The sequence below is a fragment of the Panthera onca genome, chromosome D3 (genome assembly GCF_046562875.1).
Source record: "Panthera onca isolate mPanOnc1 chromosome D3, mPanOnc1 haplotype 2, whole genome shotgun sequence".
In the NCBI taxonomy this organism is placed as follows: Eukaryota; Metazoa; Chordata; class Mammalia; order Carnivora; family Felidae; genus Panthera; species Panthera onca.
Window position 1 is genome coordinate 12,707,498 of NC_138350.1, and position 14,227 is coordinate 12,721,724.

A 14,227-nucleotide genomic window follows, 5' to 3' on the forward strand; every position below is an offset into this window, starting at 1 on the left:
GAAAATAGAAGGCATAAAAATTTGTAAGCAACAACCAAGAGATGATGGATTCTTCTTGATCAGGAGACATAAAAGAAGGACTCAACCAGATACCTAGAATGTTCATAGCCAAAGTAAGATGACTTCTTACCCAAATTCAGAAATTGTTAAAAAAAAAAAAAAAAAAAAAAAAAATCATCCATTAAGAATGCCTAAGAAATTAAAAAAAAAAAAAAATCAACCCATAACAGACAAATTCAGTGATGGTGGATGGAGAGGTCATAATAAAGGAAGGGTAGTTTATATTACTAAATGGCATAACAGATACAAGTTCCCAGAGCCCCGTATGTGACCTACAGTGGGAACAAATACACATTCTCTTTTCTTCCCAAAAAGATTTTTGTAAGGTTTATTTAAATATCAATTGTCTCAGTGTATTTATATTATTTACACAGAATTTTTCAAAAATATAATTACAGCAAGACATGAAAGATTTGGAAGCACATGTCCCAGGGCTCGGCCACATACAAATTACAGCAGTTAATTCTGGGCATTATTATTAGAACAAACAAACAAAAAACAATCCCTGCTAAAACTATGACTTACCTTCCTTCCATATTTAGGATACACACCAGTTCATCCTCAAAAAATATCTCTGGTCCCTCAAGATTCTCTATGTCACTAAAACCATTACAAGGGACCTATGAAGAAGACATATACAAACAGGCCTCAGTCACAGGCAACAGTGCTGTCACTCTCCTACACAAATCTGAGATACAAAGGTGCTCATGTTCGTGGCAGTGGTAACTGCTATCCTACGCTATCTTGTACCACTCACCATGGCTGGAAAGTAATGTCCAGTATCAATAAGTTGTTCAGATTTTATTGTCAACTGTGCATTAATTATATTTTCATAGTCTGTAGCTTCAGTATCATAATTCACAATGATTTCATGCAATTTGTGAGGCAGTCAAGTAGGAGCAGAGACCCAGAGAGAGAAGTCTAGTACTTTGGGCAAGTAACTCAACTCACTGGGCCTATTTTCTCCTCTGTAAATTTAGGTGACGGTACCAATGAGCTTTAAAATTCTATTAATTCTTCCACTTTTTTTTTAACACTTTTTTTTTTTAAACATTTTTTTATTTTTTTGAGAGACAGAGCATGAGAAGGGGAGGGGCAGAGAAAAGGGGGGAGACACAGAACCTGAAGCAGGCTCCAGGCTCTGAGCTGTCAGCACAGAGCCCGATGCGGAGCTCCAACTCATGAGCCGAGCCGTGAGATCATGACCTGAGCTGAAGTCGGACGCTTAACTGACTGAGCCACCCAGGCGCCCCCCACTTGGTTTTAAAAGTAGCCAGGAAATTTCATGTCAACCTGTGTGCATGCAGAGAACACAGGAATAGAAAGGTCCTGAGCCAAAGTAATCATTCGCCCACTGATCAATCTTAAGTATATTCCTACTGTGTTCAAAGTCTTTGACATACTTCTAATTAGGCAGTGGTACAGGGAAAGAGGGAGCTAAGGAAGAAACATAACAATTCATCACTATTGGACAAACACACAGGCTGTTAAAAATGCACACAAAACCAGTTGGACTAGAAGTAGGAGCTGCAAACCAGCAGCCCATGACAAAGTGCATCAGATATATCTAGCACCCATAAACAATTTGTACCAGTTTTTAAAATATGGTATGAATGCTTTCAGCCAGGACATGGCTCATCCAGAACATAAACTATGCATCCTAATATCAACGAACGTTTATTTATAGAAATGAATTATACTGGGGAGTATCTAGTTTTATTCTCCACAGAAGAATAAGTTCAAATTTGTCCAAAGTTCAAATTTTCCCCTTCAAAACTTGAAAAGCCTTGAAAACACTCTGCATGTATGAACCCTATGAAGTAATATTAATTAACATTAGAAAACAGGAATTGATCGGGGTGCTTTGCTGGCTCAGTCGGTAGAGCATGCAACTCTTGATCCTGGGGTTGTAAATTCAAGCCTCATATAGAGTGTAGAGATTACTTAAAAATAAAATCTTGAAAGAAAGAAAGAAAGAAGAAAGAAAGAAAGAAAGAAAGAAAGAAAGAAGAAAAGAGGAATTAATCTTCGGTAAACCATGATAGTAAAATAAATCAGGGGTGCCTGGCTGGCTCATTTGGTAGAGCATGTGACTCTTGATCTCAGGGGTCATGAGTTCAAGCCTCCCATTGGGCGTACAGTTTACTTAAAAAAAAAAAAAAACAAAAAAAAAAAAAACCAAAAATAAATAAATCAGACTGGCTCTACTTCCAGACCTCCCCCCAACCCCTGTACTAAGAAATAAATTTAAAAGATTAGTGTGAACTATTTCCCAGAGTTACAAAAAGAACCAGGACCTGATACAGAAATTCTGAGACACTTTGTGGGAAAACACAAACAACAAAACCCCCTGCATTTCAGCAATATTAGGAAAAACAACAAACACACAAAAACTTTTCGGGGATAACGATATGTAATGTAAGATAATTTAGCTGAGGGAATAATAATTCTGACTTACAGATCGCTTCTAATCCTCTGCTACCCTAACAAATAGTGCTATTCACCACGGGTTAGAATCTTCAAAGCCACAGAGAAGAAAAACTGTATTAATTTCGCCAACCCTTCCGGGAAAACTACTGGGTGAAATCTGTACAGCGGTTCAATCACTGATGATTCCCCAACTCAAGGGGAGGCTCCGAAAAATAGGTTTAACCCCCTTGCAGGGAAAGAATGTTGATCTGGATTCCCTCTACATTGTGCCGCAGTTCCGTCCCTCCCCCTCCGGCCCCATTCTCTCGCTGGCTTTAGAAAAGTAAAGCTGGCAGGGACAAATGGCTTCGTGTTGTTGGATAGGAGGAAAAGGACACAATGACTCTTGCGGCCATCTAAGTGAGTAAGGGATCGTGAGGACTGAAAAACGGATACGGAAAAGAGCTGGATGAGCTACAGCCTCCAGACCCAGACACATGCACCACAGTAGGCAAAAGCCGGGAGCTACATCAACAGATCCTTACGTGCTCTGAAAAGAACCTCTTTGAGAAGGAGGCTACGATCTTCCGGGCTTCTAACCCAGCTTTCTGCCGAACTTTATACTCCTCCAACCAATTGACGTAGTCGGTGGGGCTGTAGTGTTTCATAAGGGAAGGCCACCTACAAGGAGAGAAACACCCCCTCAGCTTCACAGAGACTCAAAGGCAGACACGCGAAATCAAAGGCAGCCTTGAGACACAGGGAAAGAGCAGTATGCTTTAGCGGCACTAGGGGCCCTGGCGATGGACCCAGTTCAAATCTCCACTCGGCACGCACGCACTCGCTCGCGGCGTGACCTTGGCGTAGCAGTAGGAATGCTGTGTCTCCGCTCCCCATCTATAAAATGGGGCCAGTTGCAGCAACAATAACAGTGACGACAAGGGCTGCTAACATTTCCTGCGCGCCTCCCAAGGGCCGGGCCCCGCGTAAATGCTCCTTACACATCATCTCATTTAATAACTAGCAGCAAAAGGTAGGTCTAATTATCACCGCCTAAAGTCGATGCATGAGGCTCAAAAGGAAGGGAAGTCGCTACCCCGCAAGGTCACACGGCGAGTGTGCCAGGGCCAGATTTTTCCGCGGTCCCACATCGAAATCTGTGCTCTCCGCCCGCAAGCAGGGGATGATGCTGCGTCCGCTTCCTCCAAGGGCTGTTAAGATCATTGCATCGCCGGATCCATGTAAACATTTTAACTCGGAGTCGGGCACAAAGAAGCGCGCGGGATGGATCAGCAGGGATCCTACCGTCGTGACCCTCTAAGGCGGGCCCGGCTGCCGGGCGCTTCCCGATGCGCAATTTGGGCAGCGGCGTGGACCCGAGGGGCCCGGGGAGCCGGCGGCCTGGAGGCCTTTGTCTGTCGGTCCGCGGGCAGGGGTCCGGGGGTGGCCTCCGGGGAGGGGTCCGCGCGCGAGCAGGGAGGCGGCGGCGCGGGCCGGCCAGGCCCGGGCCCAGGGGGCGCAGGGCGGGGGCGCGGGCGGCGGGGCGGCCGGCTCACCTCACCCGGAACTGCTCCTTCCACACCTTCCCGCTACTCTGGCACAGCTCGCGCAGCCGCCGGCAGGTGCTGGAGACGCGGCCGATGTCGGCGGCCGTCAGCGAGCCGCTGCACAGGATGTACTCCAGCACCTCGCCGGGCAGGTTGACGAGGCAGCTGAGGCCCGCCGCCTCGGGCGCGGCCTCCTCCGCCAGCGCCGGCACCACCTCCATCGCGCTGTCGACCGCTGCCGCCGCCATCTTGTCCGCGTACCTGGGCCCGCCGCGCGCGCGCGCCAGGGCCCTCCGCTTCGCCCCGCCCACCCGCCTCGAGGGGCCGGGCCCCAGGTCGCCCCGCCCACACCCGTGGCCACCCCCTCCCCCCCCCCCCCCCCCCCCCCCCGCCCGCGACGCGGGCCACGGCTGACCCAGGGAAACCCGTTCTTACAAACCAGCTGTGCTGTGGGCCCTGCGGCTGCGAACCAGCGATCAAAGCAGATTCCCTTTTTGATTATGTGTCCGGAGCGCTTCCTGTGCATGAGCTCATCAGATCTTCCCAATAACCCTACCAACTTTTATCTCCTTGAGTTACAGATGGGGAAACTGAGCTTCAGGGAGATAAACGGACTTACTCAGAATCCCGTGTCCTAGATGTTAATTCAGATCCGCTTGGCTTGTGCTTGACTGTGCTCTAAACCAGTATGCCGTAATAACAGCTAATTTAATATTCTTGAGAGGGTACCGTGCCAAGCATTTTACAGGTTCTTTCTCCTTATTCGAGCCCTCTGTGTTACGTACTGTAATGATACCCATTCTAGTATCATTAAGGAAATAATAAGGAATAAGGAAAATAAGGCTCATAAAGGTGGGAGCCACTGGTTCAAAGTCACAGACACAAAAAATGGTAGAGCCTGGGTTTGAACGCTCAAAGCAGGAATTGCCACCCAGGTGTGGGTGAGCACTCTTTTTTGGTGCCTGTGCCTATTATTACCATTACTATTACTAACCCAGGTCCTGTGCTGTGTTCCCTGGAGATACAGATGTGAGTAAGATGCTGTCTTTGCCTCCCAGGAGTTCGAAGCCAGTTGGGTGGGTGAGTGGGGGGGGGGGCACACAGGCATAGAACGATTTGTTGTCAGTACTTAGAGGCTCAACAAGGTAGCCCCCACCCCAGTTTGGAAATCAGAATGCCCTGGAAGTAATAAAGTTATAAAGTTAACTCTCAGTGGATGGTGAGCCATCTATAGCTCCCTACTGCCCTTAGAAATGAATCTGAAATCTCTAACATTGTTGCAAAGGGATAGACCCCTGTCTACCTCTCCTTGCCTATCTGAAGCCATTCTCTCCCTCACTAGCCATGCCCCAGCCAGCCTGGTCTCTTTCCTTCCACTTCTGGCCTTCACATGTATGCTGGCCCCACTGCCTAGAATATACTTTGTGCTAGAATGTCTTCCTTTGAGCTACTCCTTCTCTTCCTCCAGGCCTTAGCTTAACCTCTCCAGATGACATTTCTTCCCTCACCTCAGCCCCACTGCCCCAGGTACGATTCCTTCCCAGGATTTTTCAGTCTTGTCATTACTTAATTAATTTATAACTATCCAACCTTTGTCTTTCCTGCTAGATCAAAAGCAACTTCAGCATCGGGACGGCCCTTGATCACCTGTGGGTGCCCAGTGACGTGGCCCAGACCCTACACATAGTCGATCATCAATAATTGTCTATCATTTGCAATTGTCTAACGAGCTGTTTAGCTCGAACAGGTCAGACTTTCTGAGGGGCAGCTTCTTATCTGTAAAATGGGGATAATAATAAGAATGGGACTGTCAACAGAATTAAATGAGTACATTGAGGTAAAGTGCATAGAACAGTGCCCGACACAGGGAAAGTACTGGATGAAAGTATGTTATAGAGGAATGGGGAGAAACTGTTCCAATATTTTGGAACTAGATAGAGGTGGTGGTTGAACATTGTGAATGTACTAACTGCCACTGAGTAGTTCATTTTTAAATGTTTAGTTTTAGGGGCACCTGCCTGGCTGGTCTCAGGGTTGTGAGTTAGAGCCCCACTTGGGTTGTAGAACTCACTTAAAAAAAAAATAAAATGTTTAATTTTATGTCGTGTGAATTTCACCTCAATACATTTGTTCAAAAGTGTGTTACTGATTTTATTCGTTTGCTAAAGCACTGTAACAAAGCACCCCAGAGTGAGTGGCTTCACAGAAATGTATTTTTCCATGGTTCTAGAGGCCAGAAGTCTGAGTTCAAGGTGTGGGCAGGGTGGCCTTCTTCTGAGGCTTGTCTCCATGGCCTGGGGATGGCCGTCTTCTCCCTCTGTCCTCACGTGGTCTTCCCTGTGCGTGTGTCTGTGTCCTAGTCTCCTCTTAGAAGGACACCAGTCCTGTTCGATTAGGGGCCATCCTAATGACCTCATTTTAACTCAATTACCTCTTTTTTTTTTTAAAAAATTTTTTTTTTTAACATTTATTTATTTTTGAGACAGAGAGAGACAGAGCATGAACGGGGGAGGGGCAGAGAGAGAGGGAGACACAGAATCGGAAGCAGGCTGCAGGCTCTGGGCCATCAGCCCAGAGTTTTTTTTGTTTGTTTTTTTTTTTTATTTAAAAAAAATTTTTTTTTAACATTTATTTATTTTTGAGACAGAGAGAGACAGAGCATGAACGGGGGATCAATTACCTCTTTAAAGACCTTGCCTTGATCTATTTTTTTAAGTGCCTTATTATTGGCAATTTTTTCAAGTAATCGCTACACCCAGTGTGGAGCTCGAACTTGCGGCCCTGAGATCAAGAGTCACATGCTCCACCCACTGTGTGGGAGAAACAACAGATCTCCCTAAGGCGAGAGGACTCTTCGGGACATCAAGACCTTCTACACACCTCCATTGAGGAGATGCCCCTCAATGTGACTGACCTCATCTGAGGGGCTGTCCTGCTACCTAGTCCTACCCAGGGTTCAGTCCATGTGGCGCTGAGGAGGAGCAGGAGGGGGGAGGGAAGAGAGCCAAGGGATGGACCTCTTGTCATGTTTTTCTTTGAGTAAACGTCACTTTTTGAGGCAAAAGAAAGACAACAACAGATCTTCCTATTAAATGAAACCGTGCATATATGTCAGTTACTATTGCCACAGGACAAATAAACCCCAAACTTAAACAGCATAGTACAACATAGTACAGCCATGTGCCCTTGGTTTTGTGGATCAGGAAATGGGAAAAGGCTTAGCTGGGCAGCTATAAACTGGAATGACGTGGCGGACCCAGATTCCATGCTGTCAACCGCGGCCCGTACTTACTTGCCTCTGTCAGGTCCTAGAGGGCCTGCAAAGAGGCTTGGGATCTTGTCTTAAGTGTGCTGGGAAGCACTATCCATATTCGAACGCCCAGGCAGAGGGTATGTTCTCTCTGCCTCAGTTTCTCCGAGAAAACTTTTTCTTCTTTTGGAATGAGGAAGCAATTCTCTTCTCTAAACAGATCACTCCTAATGGTTGTGAATCTGTCTCCTCCTCTCCGTTTTCCTCAGCCACAGTCTAGGTCCATGTCCCCAGTGTGGCTCCTAAATGTTCCCCTGGCTTTCACTCTGGCCACAAGAATATGAAAATCAGTCCCAATGACCCTAAGACTTTAGTAACCAAAGTGTTCAGCCCCTTAGGTGGAAGGCAGACCCCACAGCTGCACAGGTGATTGGTACGCCATTCTTAAGAACAACTCTTATTTTCTTATCGATGCCATCCAGGCCTTCCCTCTGCCCATTTTTTCTTCTTCTTCTTCTTCTTTTTTTAAATCTTTTTAATGTTTATTTATTTTTGAGAGACAGAGAGTGAGCAGGGGAGGGGCAGAAAGAGAGGGAGACACGGAATCAAGAGCAGGCTCCAGACTCTGGGCTGACAGCACAGAGCCCACATGGGGCTCGAACCCACGAACCACGAGATCATGACCCGAGCTGAAGTCGGACACCTAGCTGACTGAGGCATCCAGGTACCCCTGCCCAGTTCTGATCAAAGATGGCCAAGACGCCATTGGGAAACAATTAAAGTCTCCTGCCAATCCAGAAAATCCTCTCCACAATTCTAGAGAAGAGTCATTTCAATAGTGGGAGCAGGCATTAAACCAGACTTAAGGCACAGCGCAGGTAATCCGCTAATGAGATTACGAGGACCGAGAAATTCCACTCTTTTGATATACAGCCAAGTATCGCGTCACATACATGCTTTCGAGATGAATGTTAACTTGTCCTCAGGGATGAGGACCTGGTCACATATTTCCTAGTTCATCCTAAGCTCATTTGGTAATTGGGGTACACATTGTGCTAGCGAATTGCCTTTGGCTCAAGGAAGTATGAAAACTTCTTATCTTTACCACAGGCCAGTAGTTACAGCTTGGAACAAGACCCTTAGGCTAAACCCCGACAGTCACAGGGAGATAGGGACACTATCTTCCTTGATATTTACATTTCAAAGAGATGTTTCTCAGGCCCTTAAGGAAAATATTCCTGAATTTTACTACTGTCACGAGGCTTGTTTAGCCTTTAAAATTTTTTTTTAATTTATTTATTCTTGAGAGAGAGAGAGAGAGGGAATGTGAGCAGGGGAGGGGCAGAGAGAGAAAGGGAGAGAGAGAGTTCCACCCAACTCAGCCCCAACTGAGTCCCTCAGGTGCCCCGGCTTGTTTAGCCTTTCAAAAAGATTTGCAAAATGTCATATATATGTGCAGTGGAATATTATTCAGCTGTAAAAAGGAATGGAGTACTGATATGTGTTATAACACGGATGAACCTTGAAGACGTTATGCTAAGTGAAAGAAGCCAGTCACAGAAGGACAGATACTGTATGATCCCACTGCTGTGAAACTTCTAGAAGAGGCAAATACATAGACACAGAATGTAGACTGGTGGTCACCAAGGGCTGGGGGTGAGGCGGCAATGGGGAGTTATTGCTTAATGGTTATAGTTTCTGTTTAGGGTGATAGAAAACGTTCTGGAAAGAGATACGGGTGACAGTTATATGCCATTAAGAATGCCCTTTATAGGGGCGCCTGGGTGGCTTGGTCGGTTAAGCATCCGACTTCGGCTCAGGTCATGATCTCACGGTCCGTGAGTTCGAGCCCCACGTCGGGCTCTGTGCTGACAGCTCAGAGCCTGGAGCCTGTTTCAGATTCTGTGTCTCCCTCTCTCTGTGACCCTCCCCCGTTCATGCTCTGTCTCTCTCTGTCTCAAAAATAAATAAAAACGTTTAAAAAAAAAAAAAAGAATGCCCTTTATACCATCGGATTGTATGCTTAAAAATAGTTCAATGGCAAATTTCCTGTTACATGTAGTTTACCATAATAAAAAAAAATAGCAATGACAGAAAAGATTTGCGTACATATCAAAGGACAGAGGAGAGATTTACACATACGCAGTTTCTCAAGGACATGCTCTGAGAAGGGAAGAAGGGAATGAGTCTCTTTCTCTTTGGGCAACAGGGGAGATTCTAGGTGTTAAAATTAATCCTACAGTTCCCTCTCGCTGAACTGCTGACTGTATGTATTGAACACAGAGGCAGTATAGCTCCCGCTTAAAATTACCTAATATAAGCCTAAATGCTAGACTAACCCCCTCCCACCCCCTCCTACATGGCCCCCCAGAGCTCCTCCAGGGTGCCCTCTCCCTGCGAATAAACTCATCTTTGTGGAGTATCAGCATATGGTGTACATCTGGTTATCTTTGGCCGGAAGGTTTCAGTATTCCTCTCCCAAGAGATCTCTACAATCTGACTAGAGAGACCATTTCCACCCCCCTCAATGACCTCAATGGCTTTCCTTGTTCTCAAAATACGTCTACACTTTCTCTTCTGGTCCATTTCCCCAGACTCTGTTCCAGCCGAGGGCCTTTGCTAGTTCAGTTCCTTTTTCCTGGAGTGCTGGCTTCCCAGCTCCTCACTTACCCTTTGACTTGCTCCCTCAGTCACATGGTTGATGAGACCTCCCCCCACCCGCCACCAAACCGCCTTATTTAAACTCTCCGTCTGTTTTTTTTTTCTCCAAAATCACTTGTCACCATCTATCACTATAACATACTCCCTCCAAAAAAAAAAAAAAAAAAAAAAAAAATTACGGTCTCTCTCCTTCCAACAGATGTGAGCCCTCCTGGTTGATCTCCAGTGTCTATGAAAGGGCCTAACACACAGTAAATCCTCATTAAATTTCTGGTGAATAAGTAATCCTGTGAGTGCAAGTCAGTTTAGCTGGCTGTATTTTGCACGGGGTGGGGTGGGGGTGGGCATCAGTCTCCGGGGGCCAGAGGGCGGACTACGGTAGGCTGAGTGGTAGCCCCCAAACACGTTCACATTCTAATCCCTGGAGCCTCTGACGTGTGTGTGTTTTCTCCCCGCACCACCAAGCAATTCTCCGACACTACAACTCGACCCAATTCTGACACTGTCTACCTGGAGATAGCATCAGCCCCCACAGGTTCAGGCTTAGACCTCTAAGACTGCCCCAGCCCCCCTGTAGCCGGTACTTAACAAGCCAAGGTTGTTACCTGTAGTTCTGATTGGCTATAAATCAGAGGTTCCCTTGATCTCTTCAACCAGTTTGCTAGAATGACTCATGGAACTCAGAGACATTTTACTTCCCAGGTCACTGGCTTACTATAAAATGATATAACTCAGGAACAGCCAGATAGAAGGTACGGGGAGAGGTCTAGGAGCTCCCATGCCCTCTCAAAGGGCACCGTTCTCCATGAATCTCCACGGGTTCACCAATCTCAGTGCTTCTGAATCCTGTCCTTTTGGGTTTTTATGGAGGCTTCATTACAAAGGCATGATTGATTCACTCATTGGCCGCTGGTGATTGATTCAACAACCTCCAACCCCTCTCCCCTCCTCGGAGGTCAGGAAGGGTGGGACTGAAAGTTTCAACCCTTTGGTCACATGGTTCGTTTCCCTGGCAACCAGCCCCCCATCCCCAGATGCTTTCCCAAACTCACCGCATTTACATCCACTCAGGTGTGGGTGAAAGGGGTTTGTTGGGAATAATGAGACTTTATCGCTCTTATCACTTAGGAAATCCCAAGGGTTTTAGGAACTCTTTGCCAGAAACAGGGGTGAAGACCAAATATATATTTCTTATTATAAATCACAAGTTCACAGTTACCTTACATGGCAAAAGGGACTTTGCGGATGTAATTAGGTTAGGACTCTTGAGATGGGGAATTTTCCTAGACAATCTGGGTGAGCCCAATGTAATCACAAAGGTCCTTATAAGGAGACAGGAGGGTCAGAGGCAGAGAGTGGAGATGTGACGCAGGGCAGCTTCTAGAAGCAGGAAGAGGCAAGGAAAGGGATTCTTTCCTAGAGCAGTAGCGAATATGAAACTACCACAGATTTAATGCAGATTTTGTATGAGTTTTCCATTGCTGTTGTAATGAATTACCACAATTTACCGGCTTAAAACAACACAAATTTAGGGGCACCTGGGTGGCCCAGTCAGTTAAGCATCGGCTCTTGGTTTCAGACCCCATCATGATCTCACGGTTTGTGGAATCGAGCCCCACGTAGGGCTGCGTGCTGATCGTGCAAAGTCCGCTTGGGATTCTCTCTCTTCCTCTCTCCACCCCTCCCCTGCTCACGCTTGCTCTCTCTCACTCTCAAACAAATAAACACACTTTATAAGAAAAACCTCACGGGGTGCCTGGGTGGCTCAGCCGACTTCAGCTCAGGTCATGATCTCACAGCTCGTGAGTTCGAGCCCCGTGCTGACAGCTCAGAGCCTGGAGCCTGCTTCGGATTCTGTCTGTCTCTCTCTCTCTCTCTCTGCCCTTCCCCCACTCACACTCTCTCTCTCCTTCAAAAATAAATAAACATTTAAAAAAAAAACCTCACAAACTTATGATCTCACTGCTCTGGATGTCAGAGGTCTCTGATGGGTTTTACGAAGCTACAGTAAAGGTGGCTTCAGGACTGCTGCTCACAGCCGCATGACCCCGAAATCTGCAGTAATGCAGTGTGCCAGGGAGATTACGTGGTCGGCTGTTACTCAGCATTCAGTGGCAAGAGGTAACAAATACATAGAGGCAGATAAAACATGCGCGCGCAGACACACATAACGATTGCAAAGCAATCTCTCCAATACGCCAAGCGACTGGTACAGAGAAGCTGAAAAGGCAGTGTTTGAATCCAGCCCTCAGCAATAGACGTGGGATTGGAGTTGGGCAAAGAGGAGGGGTGAGCTTTCCAGGTAAGGGGAGGAGCAGAAACAAAGGCTAGCCGGAAGGAGAGAAAAGCTGCCTTTAGAACCCTTGGGGGGTGGGCGGGGAGGCCAGGAAAATGGGTGATGGGCATTGAGGGGGGCACTCGGGAGGAGCCCTGGGTGTTTTATGTAAGTGATGAGTCATGGGAATCTACTCCCGAAGCCAAGAGCACACTGTGTGTTAGCTAACTTGGCAATAAGTTATATGCAAAATAAATAAAAGACAAAGGCAAAAACACACACACGCACACGCACACACATACACACACACACATACACACACACACACACACACACACACACACACAAAGAACCATTGGGGTGAGCCCACAGATGGGGAAGCTTTGCGTGGAGCCAGGGAGGCAACCAAAATTAAGAAAGCCTGCCTGTGGCCAGAGCAAGCACTGAATATTAGCCAGAGGGGATGGCCCTGATCCTCTGGTCCCTGGCGGCATTGAATGCCTTGTAAAAAAAGGCATGACGGATAAAAGAGATGTTTCAGAAGGGCAATCTGGGGGCAGTGTGTGTTTTTCAAAGAAGGGGAAGCCACCAGCCTGGAGGAAAAAGGAACAGGTGTCTCTCTCCCCACAGATTGGCCTGTAGCTCTCTGCTAATAACGGCATTTCCATCAGTGACTCTTTTCAAAGCCTTCAAAATGAAACTCAGTTACCGCACAGTTTCACCAGGGCCACGGATACCACACCTGGAAATTACAGTGGGTCTCAGAGGCTTTCCTGCGCTTAGTATCTTTTCCCCACCACGTCCCCGTGAGACCAGAAATGGGAGCAGAGGAAGGAGGGGCTCATAACTTGAAGATCTCACGTTCCTGGGAACTGTAAGGAAAAGCTAAGAGAGGCTTCCAATATCAACTCTGAGTTCCAGCGGAGGAAACCCAGACTGCCTAGAGACCAAGAGACCACACGCCCCTGTTCCCCTCCCTCCCTAAGTCTAGCAGTACAAAAAGATAAAAAAAAAAAAAAACAACCCTTTACTAATTACTCAGCTTTAATTGTCTGCTGTTTGATTAACTTAATCTTATTTTCCTCCAGAGGCCATTGCTAAAGCGATTTCCTTGTAGTGATGTGGGTTCCAAGCTCCATACTGATCCCTCGATTGTAAATAATTTCTCTGGTTTTGTTCTCTCGGTGATTTTGCCAAGGGTCCAATGAAGAAAAAAAAAGTACATTTTTACTATTTGACTGTAAGGCCCATATTCTATATTGACCTGCAATGACTCAAAGATCCGTTTTCCTCCTTCTCCCACTTGTCTCCCACCCCCTTCTCCTTTTGATTTGTGGTTGGGAAGGTTCTGTTTTGGTGTAAACTTGGATTTTTTTTTTTCACCTGGTTGCCAGGCAACAGCAGTCGCCCCAGTCAGGATGCAGAGAAATGTTAAATTGTTCCCAGCCACCTCTGAGGCTGGACTTGTCAAAACTCCAGTGCAGGTTGGGGGGCTGGTTAAAAATTCAGAAGTCAGAACTTATCCCTAGCAAGCGCTAATGGGCAGGCGGGGGGAGAAACCCAGGAATTGGCTTTTAAAATGTCTCCTCTGATGACAGAAGTCTGAAGGGGTGCCTAAGGAACCCAGGGCTGAATAGCAAATGGTAAATTATGCCAAGAAGGAGCTGTGTGACAGGCGCCTGGGTGACTCCATCGGTTAAATGTCCGACTTTGGCTCAGGTCATGATCTCATAGTTCATGAGTTCGAGCCCCGCGTCGGGCTCTGTGCTGACAGCTCAGAGCCTGGAGCCTGCTTCACATTCTGTGTCTCCTCTCTCTCTGCCCCTCCTCCCCCTGCTTGCACTCTGTCACTCTCTCTCGAAAATAAACACTAGAAAAAAATTTTAAAAGAAAGATGGAAAATTAAAAAGAAAGATGGAGCTTGAATAAGAGAAAAAAAGCTGAGAACATCGGAAGCTAGGACCTTAATTTATTTATTCATATATGGGACTATTCTATTCTAGCCTATCCTATACTGTTCTATGT

General features: G+C 46.7%; 1 protein-coding gene across 3 annotated transcripts in view; it reads right to left on the bottom strand.

Annotated features, from left to right (window-relative positions):
- Positions 1-4,298, bottom strand: part of FBXO21 (F-box protein 21) — a 49,252-nt gene extending 44,954 nt beyond the window's left edge. For 2 of the 3 annotated variants that reach the window (XM_078435750.2, XM_078435749.2), the window contains exons 1-3: positions 4,026-4,298; positions 3,015-3,150; positions 586-680 (exon numbers count right to left, since the gene is read on the bottom strand). In XM_078435750.2, the coding sequence (XP_078291876.1) occupies positions 586-680; positions 3,015-3,150; positions 4,026-4,264 (470 nt within the window). In that variant the 5' untranslated portion in view covers positions 4,265-4,298. Of the gene's footprint in view, positions 1-585; positions 681-3,014; positions 3,151-3,565; positions 3,898-4,025 lie in introns of those variants that run through there. The other variant, XM_078435751.2, reaches the window with a different exon arrangement.
- Between the last annotated feature and the right edge of the window lie 9,929 nt (positions 4,299-14,227).